Source organism: Pan paniscus, chromosome 21, assembly GCF_029289425.2.
Source record: "Pan paniscus chromosome 21, NHGRI_mPanPan1-v2.0_pri, whole genome shotgun sequence".
Classification (NCBI taxonomy): domain Eukaryota; kingdom Metazoa; phylum Chordata; class Mammalia; order Primates; family Hominidae; genus Pan; species Pan paniscus.
Window position 1 is genome coordinate 11,425,185 of NC_073270.2, and position 17,026 is coordinate 11,442,210.

The 17,026-nt window shown below is 41.5% G+C and overlaps 1 protein-coding gene across 1 annotated transcript in view; it reads left to right on the forward strand.

Annotated features, from left to right (window-relative positions):
- SLX4IP (SLX4 interacting protein) overlaps positions 1-17,026 on the forward strand; it is a 193,312-nt gene that overhangs the window by 119,620 nt on the left and 56,666 nt on the right. Inside the window, exons 3-4 of the mRNA XM_003810570.6 lie at positions 746-835; positions 5,216-5,336. Coding sequence (XP_003810618.1) covers positions 746-835; positions 5,216-5,336 — 211 coding nt within the window. The remainder of the gene's footprint in view (positions 1-745; positions 836-5,215; positions 5,337-17,026) is intronic.

The window sequence follows — 17,026 nt, forward strand, 5'->3', positions numbered from 1 at the left end:
TTATCAGTTACAATAGCCACATTTTAAGTGCTCAGCAGCCACATATGGCCACGTACGGCCACATATGGCTATCTTATTGAACAGCATATATATAGAATATTTCCATTATTTTCTAAAGTGCTGGACAGCGCTAGCCTATAGAATAAGAACAGAGTCAGGCTTTGTACAGTTTTGTAGCATACTTTAATGAATTTTGTTTTGTTTTGTTAACTAGCATTCAGTATGTATCTTTATCTTCTTGCTTATTTCTCATTCTTCCATGTTCCCATTTCAATTCCAAAGTGTACCGTCCTAGCCAATCCTTTTGTCCGTCTGAAAATGCAGTATCTTATATCTGTTATTTGCTGCTTAGAAGAAAGAATTCCCCTGGCTGTGCATGGAATCATTCTTTTGTGGAGCCTACCTAGTACTGACCTATTTAACTTCTCTCGATGCTTCACGTCTTCCAACTGCTGCCGGGATGCTTGGACATCCCCTTTCAAGGTGCAGCCCAGAGACAGATATTTTGTCTTTCCTGTCTTGATTAACATTGCATCTCTCCTTAGCATTTCCACTGTAAATGTTAAACTTAGGGAAAGTAGTAGATTATGACCTGTAACCATGTTCTTTATTAAAAGTTCTGTCTAGTAGTGAACTTTGTTGCCATTTCATCATGAGCAACCACATAGGAATTTGTGAGATTTTCTCTCATTGTTTGCTGGGCATGAGCCGCACAGACACTGACTCTGCCATTAATGTCTTTCAGTGTGGGAATTTTGCTGTCCTCGTGGATCTTCATATCTTGCCACAAGGTTCAAACAAAGATACAAGCTGGTTTTCTGAACAGAAGAAAGAGGTACAACAAAACTTTCTACTATTTAATTGCAAGTAGCTGCTGCTGCTATAAGAAATATTAGCTCTTTCCAGCTTTCATTTCTATTAGTGGGAAAAAAATGTTGAGTATTTAATCCTTGAAAAACAATTGTATTCCCAATGACAGACACATATGCAACCCACTTTTTTTTTCCTTCAGAAACTGACACATTCATAAACTTCATATGCTACTGTATTATTTAAACCAGACATTTTATACCTCTTTGTTTTGGGGGAAGGATTTCTATATATTAAAAAAGAGAAGAAGAAGAAGAAGTTAAAGTGACTATTTCAGTAATCAGGGATTTTAACCTGACTGGTTGTGAAGGATGGCCTGAGCACCTGAAGCAGGTGTGGCAGTTAACACAAGGCTGAACCTTCACACCCATCTTAAAGCCTCAGCTTTTATTTTCTATCATCCTTGTATTATCGTGAGCCTTTGACAAGTCAGGAAATACTTGACGGTGTTCCTTCTCACAATGGTCAGTCAGGAAAGCCAGTAGCCGGGGGCTTAGCAGCGCATGATGCTGGACTTCACTGAGCCTCAGCCTCCTCATCTGAAAGTGAAGAGGTTTGCCTAGATGCGAAATTCACTCCTGGTTCTAAGTTTCAACAATCCCACCCAAGTGCTGCTTGTGGTGGAGGTTTACAAGCTGCATTGAGCTCTCATCATTACTTTGCCTCCTTCTCCGATCCCTGCTCACCAGAGAGCAGGAGTAACCAGCTTGTGGCTTTTACATACCTTTAAAAATATCATTATCCATGATGTCCATTTATCACAGTTGCTTTTTAGACTGAGACATAAAAATCAGATTTGTTAAAATATAGTATATGGAGAAGAAACTATTGACAGTGGTGAAAAAACAAAAAGCCACCCTTTTCTGTGATAATTGCTTTTAATTAGCTTTTGGAGCTCACTAGAAAAAAGATCCCCACCCCCCAAAAAAGATTTTATAGGATAATACATTTTCATTCAAAGGATGATATTATCAAGACTTTGCTGTCATTATTTTGCAAAGAATACCTGGTGACCTAAAGCTGAGAAAAGGAAGGCACAAGGTTCTGTATGGTGGGATTTATCATTCAGGTAAATAACTGTGGACTCTTCTCTTCAGGACTTTTAAATATTTAGCAAGTCAATCAACATCTCCTACTGCCACTTACCTTCATATAATTCCACTCCCAGCTTACTAACGCATGTTGCTGTGATTCAAAGCTGTTCACTTGTTTCCCCAAAGTGACCAATAGTCACCCAAGGGGACCTCACCCCAAAATCTTCTGACTTGACTTAAATTAACAATGTTATAGAATCCACCATTCCAGGCCTGTTCTCCATTCCCTTTCGGCTTTGCCACCTTAGACCTTTATCGGCCTTAGACCTTTCTTCTTAATATTGAGTCCGTTTTGCCCAAGATTCAGTTAATTTGGAATGCTTTAAAATAAAGCCCTGGGTGTGTGAATCACCTCGTAGCCAAAGCGTGAGGCTAGGTTTTTGTTTTTTTAGGAGCCACATGCAGCTGCGTGGATGCTCATAGCACCTACTTGAGGGCAGCAGGGCATGACTTAGCAAAGCTGCGCAGTGCATGACAGGACCTGCAGAGCAGTGCTGCACTGGCAGCTGCAAGGGGCAGGTCTCTGTAGCAGGCTGAGCTTGCCTCTCAAAACCAAATGGTTGGTTTGCTGCTGCTTCTTTTATTTGCCCTTTTAAAATGTATATTGGCCAGGTGCAGTGACACACACCTGTAATCCCAGCACTTTGGGAGCCCAAGGCGGGCGGATTGCCTGAGTCTAGGAGTTCAAGACCAGCCTGGGCAACATGGTGAAACCCCATCTCTATAAAAAATATAAAAATTAGCCAGATGTGGTGGCTTGTGTCTGGAATCCCAGCTACTCTGGAGGCTGAGGTGGGGGGATCACTTGAGCCCAGGAGGTTAAGGCTACAGTGAGAGTTGTGATCATGCCACTGAACTCCACCGTGGGTGGCAGAGTGAGACCCTGTCTCAAAAAAGAAAAAAAAAAAAACAATTCGCTGATGTTAAAATTCCTCTGGGATCATTTGTGTGTGCGTAAGAAAGGAGAAAAGCTAGTTGAAGAAAGGCTATGACTTTAGCTTAGGTTCAGTGTCCCCAGGCTTTCATCTTCTTTATCCTTGGATCCTCTCATGATTGGGATTTCATGAGCAACCAATTTGATTCCATTTTAACAGTCATTTTATACAGTGAAAGCCTAAGAATATCCAGTTCCTTTTTAGAAAAAAGAACTAATTACATGTATTAACATATGTTTATTTTGAGTGCAGCACGAGTAGTCTTTGTACCCAAACAGTTGAAGTCAAACTGTTCCATGTGTCAACTCGAGGAAGCGAGCACAGCCCGTTAGCCTAGAGATGCCCTCTGCATCTCTGTCTTGAGCACTGATTTTAACTTGTTCTTCTTGTCTGCCCCTCAAAGGTAGCTGAGAAGTTTTCTTTTCTTGCATCGTTGTGGTTCTGAAGAGAAAGCTTCACGAAGTGTGGTGTGGTCAGTTACTGGTGTCTATCACACTGCACTTGGTCTACCTTGCATTCGTCAAACTGACTCACAGAAGGAAAGCCCCACAGCTAGAGGGAGAAAGTTTGTGTGTATGAGCCTTTGCTTTATTTTTGTCATGCTATTTTTAGTTTTAGCCTTATAGGGCATTTATGGCCAAATTTTAGCAATCCTTGTTTCCATGTATGTCTTTCACATATTTTCTAGCCCAGTCATAGTTGAACTCTGCATGTGAAGCAAAATTCTTTAATTGTTTTAAAAAAAAAAAAAACCTATGAGGCGGCAAGGCTGCCTTTTTGTTGTGTGAACAATGCCGAAACACTCAACTGTAAAGGGATATCTCTGTATTCCATGAGGCACTGCATCTTTAGGCTGCAACATGAAAAGCAGGAGAGAGGAAACCAGTGTTTGTATTTTATCTAGAAACTCACACTCATGAGTTAAATCAAGGGTTTTCTATATTGTTTGAGGGGTACAAGTGTTTTTAATAAAGGAAAAGTTTTGCTATCATTGCTCTTTAGAACAGCTAAAAATTTTGTTGTTTTAATTTGTGAAGATTCTAAGAGATCAACCTGAGATGACATTGCAAGAAACCAGCAAAACAGGTTTGAGGTGACCTGGGCAACTCTGAGTTTTCTGCAGTCTTTGGGAATTAAACAGGAATCATCAGTTCTTATACATCAGTTCTTAATCTAAATTAAGAAATTTAGATTTGTGTATGATTTTACTCTCTTTTTCTACATTAGGTCACAATTTCCTGTTAGTGCAGGAAACAACTGCAAAGAGTATCTTCCCATTGTGTTGGGCTTAAATTTTTGTTTACCTTTATTATAAATAACACCAAAACAATAAAACAATTGACCTATCCTGAAACTTACTAGTGATAAGGAATACTGAAATTGAATTAAAACCATGTGTTTCTGTCGCCTAATAAATGTTAATCTACTTTAGAGAAATTATATTATTTTCACTGTTAGTACATGAGTGTAGTACGTTTTTACAAAAACAAAGGCATATACAGTATCATCAACAAGAGTGTAGAAGAAAATAGGATTAGTGATTTCCAGTTCTCTGCTTAACTCACTGCTCAACAGTTTCCTTCTTGAGTAGATTTGTAAACCCAAGACCAGAAACTAATGAATGATGGTGTTTAGATTTTTAAAAATGTTTAGACCAAGTTTGAAAAATGGGATAGTTTATATAAAAATTACTGTTTCTGACTCCTTTTGAACAAAGATCTAGCAACACTGTGCCTATAAACATGAAACAGTCCCCTAAAACCATGGGGGGGGCTGCTTGCTGTTGACTGGGCTGTGGTGTGGGTTCCCCATGCCGTTGCACCAGCAGTGGATGAATATGCCCTTACTCCTGGCCCCATCCCTCTCTACAGTCCCCTGGCCACACTGGGTGTTTCCCTGGGGCCCTTGATGCCAGCCAGTGTTGGCTCTTCTTGACTTATTTCTTCTATTTGTCACAGTACAACTGATTGATACTTACATGAAAGCATTCTTTACCATACTTATTACCTCCTTGCCCTGATGTTTACACTGAAATATTTTTATCTTTCTTTTAGAAATATGAAACTGAGGCAGAAAGAAATGAAATGACTTTCCCAGATCACACAGTGAGCCAACATCATGGTTTCGAGCAAACTTCAGTAGCAAATTTAAATTTGCGGTGTTATTCATGAGCACATATGACATTCCTTTCAACATTCACAGCTAAATTAAAAAGCAAAATGAAATGAAATGTTCATTGTTGACTTTTTAATATATATCATGTTAATTTTTTTGCATTAAATTTGAAGGTTATATCTAATTTTTTATTTGCTTTAGGAAGTCTGTTTACTGTTAAAAGAAACCATTGATTCAAGAGTTCAGGAGTACTTGGAAGTTCGCAAACAGCACAGGCCATCAAATGCAGAATTCACAAGATCCAATCCCTTGTCCTTAAAAGGTAGGCACAGAGCACTTTGATTTTGGACAAAAAATAAATAGAATTTCTGCTCCGTAGAGATGGCAATTATGTTTGACTCTGACTGTCATGTTAGTATAGTGATACATTTTAAAAATATGTCCTAATGAAGATACTTTGTTTGGGTAAAGAAAATTAACTGAAGAGCCCTCAGGACTTTTGATGATAGGCAAAATGTATAAAAATAGCAAATAAAACATTCCTACGGAAACTGTAAATTCTTTAAAGGATTGTTTTTTATTTTTAAGGTTTTTTTATTTTTAGTAGACATAATAATTGTACACATTCATAGGAGACAGAGTGATATTTTGATACATGTATACAACGTGTAATTTTCAAATTAGAGTAATTAGCATATCTATCACCTGAGCATTTATCATTTCTTTGTGTTGTGAGCATTTAAAATCCTCACTTCTGTTTTTTTAAAAAATATACAATAAATTAATGTTAACCATATTTACCCTATAGTGCTATAGAACACTAGAACTTACTCTAGTGGTAATCTTATATCCATTAGCTAACCTCTTCCTATCCTTCCCTTCCCCATCCTTCCTAGTCTTCTAATACTCACAACTCTGATTGTATGAGCTCAATTTTTTTTTATAAATAGCTTCTACATATGAGTGAGAACATGTGATATTTTATTTTCTTATTTTCTGATTACATCATCAAATTTTAATATGTCTATATATCTATTTTTCTTTTTTCTTTTTTCTTTTTTTTTTGGTTATAGTAGTAAGTTCTTAAGTGGTGATTTGTAAGATTTTGGTGCACCCATCACCCAAGCAGTATACACTAAACCCGATTTGTAGTCTTTTATCCCTCACTCCCTTCCCCACCTTTCTCTCTGAGTCCCCAAAGTCTATTGTGCCATTCTTAATGCCTTTGCATCGTCATAGTTTAGCTCCCACTTACGAGTTTGGCTTGCCATTCCTGAATTACTTCACTTAGAATAATAGTCTCAAGTCCCATCCAGGTTGCTGAGAATGCCATTAATTCATTCCTTTTTATGGCTGAGTAGTATTCCATCGTGTATGTGTGCCGGACTTACTTCACTTAATTTCCTTTGGGCTCATCCGTGTTGCTATTGAAACAGGAAAAGATACCTTATCCCTGAAACAGGACATGGGATGGGGATGTGTCATCGGTGCCCTGCGGCTCAACCCTTAGGGGAACATACAGACGGGCAGTTCATAGGAAGCATGGGCTCCAACCCTGCAGCAGCATCTAGGGTTGAGTGTTTACAGCTCCTCAAGCCCCAGTGGGCGTGTATTACAATGTGCTTTTTCAGTCTGCAGGCGGGTTGTGTTAATCTACTCAATTAGGCCCTCTGCCTTATCTCAAGGACAGAGGGCTTTCTGTATCCCGGGTTCTTGCCTTGGTGTACCGGAAATACTGGATCACACGTGGGCTTGGAGAATGGGTGCAAGGTTTTACTGAGTGGAGGTGGCTGTCCGCGAGGTGAATGGAGAGGCCAGAAGGGGGATCTAGTGGGAAGGTGGTCTTCCCCTGGAGTTGGGCCGCCCAGCTGCCGGACTCTCCGACTGCCCCCGGCAGAATTTCACGTTATCCCGCTGTCGATGGCCTGCCGGAATCTGCTGGTGCCTCTCAGAACAACTTCTTCCGTTCCTCTGCTCCTCTTGATGTCCAGCCGCCTGTGTGTGTGCCCGCTAGGGTCTCGGGGGGTTTTATAGGCACAAGATGGGGGGCGTGGTGGGCCATGGTGGTCTTGGAAAATACAACATTTGGGCGTGAAAACAGGAGTGCCTGTCCTCACCTAGGTCTGTGGGCACAGGCCCAAGGGTGGAGCCCTCATCAGGGACCCTGCCCTTCTCTACCCAGCACTTCCTTGCCCCTCTCCCATATCACCATGAATGACAGATTTTATTTTATTTATTTTTTGTATATATTGCTGAATAGTATTCCATTGTGTATACATACAGCACATTTTCTTTATCCATTCATCTGGTGATGAACATTTAGATTGATTCCGTTATCTTAGCTATTGTGAGTAGCACTGCAGTAAGCAAGGGGGTACAGATCTCTTCAATATACTGATTTTCTTCTTTTGTTAAAATACCTAGTGGGGAGATTGGTGGGTCATATGGTAATTCTATTTGTAGATTTTTGAGGAACCTCCAAATTGTTCTCCATAATGGTTGTACTAATTTAAATTCCCGTGAATCATGTATATGAGTTCCTTTTTCTTCACATCCTTGCCAGCACTTGTTAGTTTTTGTCTTTTTGATAATAGCCATCCTAACTGCGGTGAGATATCTCATTGTGGTTTTGATTTGCATTTCCATGATGATTAATAACGTTAAGCAATGTTTCATATACTTGTTGGCCATGGGTATGTCTTCCTTTGAGAAATATTCAAATCCTTTGCACATTTTAAAATCAGATTCGCTTATTTGCTATTGAGTTATTTGAGTTCTTTGTATATTATGGACATTAGTCCCTTGTCAGATTAATAGTTTGCAAATACTGTCTTCCATTCTACAGGTTGTCTCTTCATGCTGTTGATTGTTTCCTTTGCTGTATAGAAGATTTTTAGTTTGATATAGTCCCATTTTTCTATTTTTGTTTTTATTGCTTGTGCTTTTGAAGTCTGATTCATAAAATCCTTGCCTAGACCAATGTCTTGAAGAGTTTCCCCTGGGTTTTCTTCTGGTAGTTTTTTAGTTTTTGGGTCTTAAATTCAAGTCTTTAATTCATTTTGAGTTGATTTTTGTATCCAGTGAGAGATAAGGGCCCAGTTTCATTCTTCTGCATATGGATATCCGGTTTTCCCAGCAGCATTTATTAAAGAAAGTGTCCTTTCCCCTAATATGGTTCTTGGCACCTTTGTTAAAAATCAGTTGGCTCTAAATAAATGAACTTATTTCTGGGTTCTCCATTCTGTTCCATTGCTCTATGTGTCTGTTTTTATAACCATACCATGGTGTTGTGGTTACTATAGCTTTGTAGTATATTTTGAAATCAGGTAGTATGATGTTTCCAGCTTTGTTCTTTTGCTCACAGTTGCTTTGGCTATTTGGGTCTTTTGTGGTTCCATACAAATTATAGTGTTACTTTCTTCTATTTCTGTGAAGAATGTCATTGGTATTTTGGTAGGGATTGGTTAATAAATGCTTAGACTCTTGCTAAACTGTCAATTTCTAAAAGGTATGAGCATTGTGGACCCAGCTCGACCACAGGATTGATTTTCACTGATGACAGAGGTTCATTTTGTTCTAGGCTGTGTAGATCTAGACACCTGCAGGGACAAGAGGGACACGCCATGTTATACCACTGTCTTATATTGTTTATTAACAGCGTCACTAAAAACAGAAATTGATTCATGCTTTTACTTTGTCATCAGTGCCAAAAACATCTCTCTATACATTTATCTAACTGCCTGTTTTCAGCTGATCCTATAGTCTTTTAAGCCTGTTTCAAAACCAAGTTCAAAACCACTAACCAAAAAGCCATGCCTATTTCCTCCTCAGTCTTCAGTTCTATGTCTCATGTTCCCTGAAAATAGAGTTGTTGTTTCTGTGTAGGTAGTTTGGATGAATGTGGATTGTTTATGCTTTTGTGTAAATTGGATATCTTCTCTCATTTGCATGAGTTCCTTACCTTTTGTTACATTTCCAGATCCATATATTGGAATATGCCTCAACTTGGGTATATATACTTAATATACAACCCTGGATAAGCTGAAGTCTCTAGGCTGGTGACTTTGCTCATTGCTATAATAATATTAATATTTTTTATGCTTTGAGATTTCTTTATAAACAATTTGCATAAATGACTTGGAGGCTATTTTTCCAATTATGTGATATAAAGGAGTATGAAAATTACTCACAAACTTGGTCAAAGAACAGCATAGTACAGACATTGCCAATAGCCTCATTGTTTTTAAGAGTTACTGAAAATTTATTTCAGTATCAGTAAAAATTAATGGTATAAGGCTTTTTAAAGACTTGACTGTCAATTCCCGTCAATTCTGCCTCACTAATATTGTTTCCTCTTAACCTTGCCAATATTGGGTATTACCAATGTTTTTAATATTTGCCAGACTGACAGGCCAAAAATCAAAAAAGGAGATATTGTGCTTTTTGATTTTTATTTATCTGTGTGTTTTTGTGTTTACTGACAGAACTGCATATTTATAGTTTAGGTTTGTGGTTTTTGCCTTTTCCCTCCTAATTTTTTTTTTCCTTTTGTCACTCCCTTGGTCGAGGCCCGTCTTGATCAGCTCTTAAATTAATGCCACAGCCTGTGATTTTCCTCTTAATTCATCCACACCTCTGCTGCCAGAGTGGCCTTTTGAAGGCAAAAATGTGATAGCTCCCAGCTTGAAACCCTCTGTGGTCAGGAACCTTAGTTGCCTGACATTCTTTATTTCACTTTTTCTCTGCTTGAGACTAGCCAGAGTGGGTCTGGCTCTTAAGCAGAGAAGAAGTTGATTAAAGATATTAGATAGCTCATAGGATCTCGGGGAGTGCTGGAGAGTCCTGTTGTGAAGCTACGCAAAACAGCCTCAGCCATGAGTCGGGGACAGCTTTGAGACATGCTCCCTGTGATGCTTAGGACCACGTATCAGAAGCTTTGCCGAGCATCATCCTCTGCCCCACCCTGCAGAGACTGACTGCCCGGCCTGTGGCCACAGCCTTGTGCTGTTTTTTCCCTTTTGAGTCCACCACAAGGCAAAACTAGATTTCATGGCTGTCTCCTAGTTACAAGTGAGTCAGGGGAGGCAAAATGTTTGGCTTTTACCTTGGGAAAGTGACACTTATAAAATGTGGAAAGTCATCAAAACATAGGATGATGGTCAACAATTTTGAGTGGGTGGACACAAGTTACAAATATCCACTAATAACTTTCCTCTTGGCTTCCTTCTTCCATGAGCTTCTAATCAGTAACAACAAGCTATTGCCTAACAGCCTGACTTTCCCAACTACAAAGGAAATGTGCTCACCACATATCCTTCAAAAGAGATGACCCAGAGTCTCAAGTCCCAGCTCCAAGTCCAGGACTTCTAAGTGATGTTTACTCCCCTTCTAGTTCATTCCCAGCCCATATTTGTTAACTTTTCAACTAAATAATGAAGTGAACTACTGCCAACAAACCTTAAATAAAATAGTAGGGAAACAGCCAAAAAAGTAACTGATGTATAAATAAATACATGATGCAGCAAAGGACAGTGAGGTAGGTAGATGCTACCATTCTAATTTCTGTAACTGTGAAATAAGTAGTTGATGTTTGTATCTTCCCTCCTCTATTTATTTTGTATTCCCTGTGTTCTTCGCCTGTAACTCATCTGATTAGCATTCTTTACCTTCATTCCCCCAGGATTTGAGCTGCCAGTGGTCCTGCCTTGATGAGATTGCCATTGTTTTAGTTAACTTTTAGCACTGGGTATGTTTCACCAGGTAGAACTGATTACATTTTTTTTTTTTTTTTTTTTGTCTATATACCTCTCTCCCTCCATTCATCTCATCATGAGCCAGCATTTCAACTCCCCTTTGGCCTGTTTGTATAGTGCCATAAAGAGCCTGAAACAGTCACATGGTACTTTGAACTTTCAGCCCGATTCATTGTTATCATCTGTGTTATAATCATCCTTTGAGTACTAAGGAAGCAGAGTCATGGAGATGGAACGTAAACGTTTGCTGAGGTGGTCACCTCCGTTTTCCAGACCTTCGTTCCAGGAACCATGTATCTGGCCAAGGTAGCACATATTGTTCTGCTGGTCGGAGCCTATATTGCATCCCTTAGGACCTTACTCCAGTTCTACAAGGTCCTGCCTCATAATTTGCATCACAACTGAGTTTTCAATAGACCTTTCCACCATTGAGTAAGGCCAGCTGCAGTTGAGCTGTGCTTGATTGTTTGTAAGACCATTGAATTTTACAAGCCTACTGTCTTATTTTGTTTCCTGTAAAATGAGCTGCTTTGTCAGAATCGCAGTGGTGGTGATGGCAAGTGAGGCCTTCCTGAAGTCTATGGATGATGTGGCTGGCAGAAACATGGCAGGCATACAGGGCACATCCAAATCCAGAAGAAAGCTCCATTTTAGTGAAGATAAGGCATTGGCTCCTCTGTGATGAAAGAGGTCAAATGTCATCTACCCACCATCACTGGCCTATCTCCCTATGAAATGAGAGTTGGTGGGAAGGCTCAGATTAATTGCTATTGCTGGCAAATTGGGCATTTGGCAGAGCTCAGTCTTGGTTAGGTTAAGTCTGTGTTGAGCCCTAGCAGAACATTCATCCATGCCTCCATGGCCACATTGCTTATGAGCCCTTTGAGCAGGTACTTTGGCAGCTAGGGAAAGAGGCCAGCCAGCATCCATGGGGTATGTCACCTTGTCTTACTCATTATAAGAACCTCTCCTGAATGGGGCTTGCTGTGGTGTGAAGTATCCCCCAAAATTCACACATTGGAAATGGTCCCCAATGCAATAGTGTTAGAAGGTGGGGAAAGTATTTGCATATGAAGGCAGAGCCTTCATAAATAGTTTAATGTTGTTTTAAAAGGGCTTGATGGAGGGAGTTTGTCCCTTTTTGCCCTTCCTCCTTCTGCCGTGTGAGGATACAGCATTCCTTCCCTCTGGAGGACTCAGTGTTCAAGGCACCATCTTGGAAACAGAGATCAGACTCTCGCCAGACCTGCTGGTGCCTTGATCTTGGACTTCCCATCCTCCACAACTGTGAGAACGTAAATGTCTATTCTTTATTCTAGTTTGTGGTATTTTGTTTTAGCAACACAATAGACTAAGACAGGGCTCTTTGGAGAACTTTCACAAAATATATAAATATTCTCACACTCTATATAACTTTTCCCCAAATGTTTATGTCACCAGTTCTTGATGACCCTCTCTTCAAACTATTAACCACTGCCAGTGAATCAGTATATATTTGTTTCTCAGGCCATCTCTCCTTATAGGCCACATAGACCCAAAATATACCACTCAACAGTCTGCTCACTGGACAGATTTTTCTTTTCCACCCTGAGTGAGGTTATATCATCACATTCATTCACTTCTGGCTAGTACCATCCCATTGGGCAGTGCCACTGATTAGGCACAAATTTTTATCTGTTCATAACTGGCGAGTGAAGCTATTGCCTTTTCAGGTCTCTCATATTGGTCAGAGAAACACACAGACATACTCATTGATGTTTGTGCCTATTTCTTAGTAGTAAGGGGTACAAGGTGTAAAAAACTTGACTTTCCTTTTAGATGAGCTTTTTCCTGTGCACCAGGCCATTGTACATTCAGAAACTGTATTTTGAAAGGCTTTATCTGTCACCATCTGACATGCCTGTGTCTTAGCATGACAGCTAGAATACACGCCACCTTGTGCTGTGTAAGTCCTATCATAATGCCTTTGGTGTGGTAGACCAGAACAATGTCCTGCAAGATAGTGAGATAATGAAGTTCCCTGTAGATTCAGTAGTGTCACTGAAGCAGAATGTCAACAGAGCAATGAGGCAAAACAGTGAAGCTGCGTGACTTTCTCTGCCAGTAGATAGAAACCTGCTTCTGTGTTCGCTGTTCACTGAGATAGAAAAAAACAGATTTTGCCGCCTCTGTAGTACTGATGCTAGGTGCTGTAGTTCTCCAGCTGAGAGATCTCCTCTGGAAGAATCTCTGGCTAATTAAACTTATATTAACCTTCCATCATTCTGTAAGACTCATCTGTGTTCTGCTTTACCAAAGAGGAAAGTGAGATAAGACCATATGAAAGATGCTCATGGATGTTTCGGGTTTCTCATGGCGGCAGATCTCTTTGATCTCCTAGGGATTAATACTGATTTTAGTTTACAATTTTGGTGGGATGGGAGAAGTTCCAGAAACTTTCACCTAGCCCATAATTACTGTAATAGTTCTCACCCCCTGAAACATGAATTCCAACTGTGGATTCTGTCAGTTGCAGAATAAACCTATCCCAAGGATACACTCAGCAACTGGGAAGACAACTGCAGATTTTTACAGTCATGCTGTGCCCTTCGTGAGATGAATTTAAGCCACATTTCTAGATGTCACCCTCTGGTGGATCACAGCACTAATCAGGAACCCAAGAATTATCTCAGAGCCAATGCCTAATCCTCCTCAAAAGTTCGAATATTTCTCTTTTTCCCATGTGCAAATACCTTAGTAATCTCTGTTGATCCCACGTGGAAGATTTAAAGGATGCACTTGTAACGTTATTGAAGGGTCCTTACTTGAGGACTGCCTGGCTCTCCTTTCGAGGAGAAAATAAGTCCGTGTACTGACCCAAATCTGGAGACTGGCCAGGTGGCAAGTCAGGTCCCTGTGCACCAGATCTAGATTTTTTTTTTTTTTTTTTAATTTGAGACTGAGTTTCACTCTTGTCGCCCAGGCTGGAGTGCAATGGCACGATCTCAGCTCACTGCAACCTCTGCCTCCCAGGTTCAAGCGATTCTCCTGCCTCAGCCTCCCAAGTAGCTGGGATTACAGGTGCGTGCCACCACACCCAGCTAATTTTTATATTTTTAGTAGAGATGGGGTTTCACCATGTTGGCCAGGCTGGTGATCCACCCCCTTCGGCCTCCCAAAGTGCCGAGATTACAGGCATGAGCCACTGCGCCCGACCCAGATCTAGATTTTTTTTTCCTGTTATACAGTGTATTGGTTTGCTAGGGCTGCCATAACATACCACAGGCCGAGTGGCTTAACTAACAGAAATTTATTTGTTCTCAAAGTCTAAAGACTAGAAGTGTAAGATCAAGGTTAGTTTCTTCTGAGGCCTCTCTCCTTTGCTTGTTGATGGCTGTCTCCTCCCTTGTCTTCACATGAGTTTTCCTCTGTAAATGCCTGTGTCTCTTCTTATCTAGAAGTCTGAGATTAAAGTATTGGCAAGTTAGTCTCTTCTGAGGCCTCTCTCCTTGGCTTGTCGATGGCCGTCCTCTCCCTTTGTCTTCACATAATTTTCCACTATAAATGTCTTTGTCTCTTCTTATGAGGATGCCAGTTACATTGGATTAGGCCCCATCCTGATGACCTCATTTTAATTTAATTACCTCCTTAAAGACCTAATCTCCAAATATAGTCACATCCTGAGGTACTGGGAGTTAGCACTTCAACATATGAATTTGCAGGGAGAGGTGCACAGCTCACCCCATAACATACAGTTTAAGTAGAGTCTAAGTATGTTCTCCGTCTTATTTGGAGGTATGGACATAATCAATTAACTGGTAAGCCAGAGACAGCTCTGGGGTGCACCACTCTGAAAGGGTTCTGACCAAGGTCACCACTGGATCATGGCCCTCCAGTAGACCAAGTGACTTGTCCAGCCATGTGCTTAAATTGACTACAAATTTCTACTCACCCAGTTACCAACTGCCCCACCTTTACTCTTGAGCTTTGGTACTGTGCAGACATCATATCTGTTCCAACTGTTAACTCTCTCAGCAGCTAACTCTTACTCCCTGGGGGACATCCCTCACCCACAAGGTGGCTATCCACTCAGGAGTGGCCTTGGTAGCATGTCTTTCTCATGTTAAGCCACATACCACTTTGCAGATAGTTCTGGGGAATGCAGGGGGATCACCGGGCACAGGCTGGTATTGTCACACAGATCGGCATGCAGACAGATCATGTACTCTCTGGGCATCATGTACCAAGGTGTGCTCCTATGTATCACACACATACACTCTTTTTTTTTTTCTTTTTTTTGAGGCGGAGTCTTGCTTCTTTGCCCAGGCTGGAGTGCAGTGGTACGATCTCAGCTCATTGCAACCTCCGCCTCCCAGGTTCAAGTGATTCTCCTGCCTCAGCCTCCCAAGTAGCTGGGATTACAGGCGCCTGCCACCACGCCGAGCTAATTTTTGTATTTTTAGTAGAGACAGGTTTTCGCCATGTTGGTCAGGCCGGTCTGGAACTCCTGACCTCAAGTGACCCACCCGCCTTGGCCTTCCAAAGTGCTGGGATTACAGGCGTGAGCCACCACGCCCAGCCACATGCACACTTGTGTTTTGAGACAGGGTCTTGCTCTGTTGCCCAGGCCAGAGTGCAGTGGAACAATCGTGGCTCACGGCAGCCTCAACCACCTGGGTTCAAGTGATTCTCCCACCTCAGCCTCCAGAGTAGCTGGGACCACAGGTGTGTATCACCATATCTGGCTATTTTTTAAAAAAAATTTTGCAGAGATGGAGTCTCACGATGTTGGCCAGACTGGTCTAGAACTACTGGGCTTAAGTGATCCTCCTGCCTCAGCCTCCGAAAGTGTTGGGATTACAGACGTGAGCCTCCATGCCTGGCCTGCATCACCCGTTTTTATTGGGCAGCATAAAAGTGACCTTGTGGAGTTGGGGGTGGCAAACATTTGAGTCCCAGGTTCGGGCACCGAGCAGTCTGGCTGCTTAGGAGTATGCTGGACAAGCCAGCTGCCCAGGACCTGGAGGCTTTTGCAGTCTTCCAGCTAGACCTGCAGTCGGCTGAGTTCAGGAGGATCCTCTCTCCCCAGGGACTAGGAGTCATTATTCCTAAATGGCCTTGGCCAGCAAACCCAGAGAGTGCCCATGGTCATTGATCAGCTTGTCACTCTCCCCTAACTCCATCCCCAGAGTGTGGTGCTGTCTCACCCTGGGCTTCTGCACACACTGCTTCTGCTCCCCTGTGTGTGCCCTCCTCATCCTCCAGCCTGTGCTCAGGTATCACCCCCTCCAAGGAGGCTTATCTGATTCTGTGTAGCTTCTCTCTCAAGAGCACTTCCCTTCCTCTCTCCCTGCTCACCCTCTGGTGTAGCAGCACTCATTGTTCCGGTTGCTTCCCTGCCTCACAGATAGGCTTCAGTTTCATTGAGGACAGGAGTCTTGTCCTGTTCAGCACCCACTGCAGAGCCTGTCAGAGCACAAGTGTTGGGAGAAATAAATGAATTGTTACGGCTCACAGGTCCCATTTTCTTTGCCGAAACTTTACAGCATGTTTCCATTGCAACATCTCTTGCCCCTTACACAAAATGCAGAGATGAAAGTGGCCTGTGAATTACAAATTATTGAATAGCTTTTCTCATCTGGTTTTCAGAAAGTCAAAACCACAACTTACCCCAGTGTAAGATTAGGCTGCAACATCTTCTGACTCCAGGGACAGGAAATACCTTCCCTTCAGCCCCACCCCACCCTAGGTCTTCGTTAGTATTACTATCCTGCCCAGGTACCTTACCGAACGTCCACCCCTCAGATGCTGGCTCTGGGTTAGATCTTCCACCTACCCATGGCAGATCCCTGAGACAGTCCTTTCTAGCCAGCCTTCTTAGCCCTTGTTTTAACCATTCCTAAGCTTTAGAACCCTTTCTCTACAGATGAGAGCCAGATTTGTAGTTCAAGTAACTTGCCCAAAGATCAGATACTAGCTAGGAAGTGTCAGAGGCCACATGAAAACTCCACTGTCTGATACCGGGTTTGTCCTCATTGCTTTGGTATCCCTATTAAGGAGAGTATTGTATGTTTATGTGGTTTTTTTAAAATACAATTTTCCTCTAATCATAAAAACACGTCTGTCTTTAAATTAACTAGGAGCAGTATTCTGCTTGAATTACCATGTGGGTATCTTGGTTTAAAGTTTATATTCTCTATTCTCTGATCATGAGATGGAAAGGGAGAAATAGACCCCCAAACAGAGCTCATCTTCCAGCTGTAAGCACTTGCCTCAATGC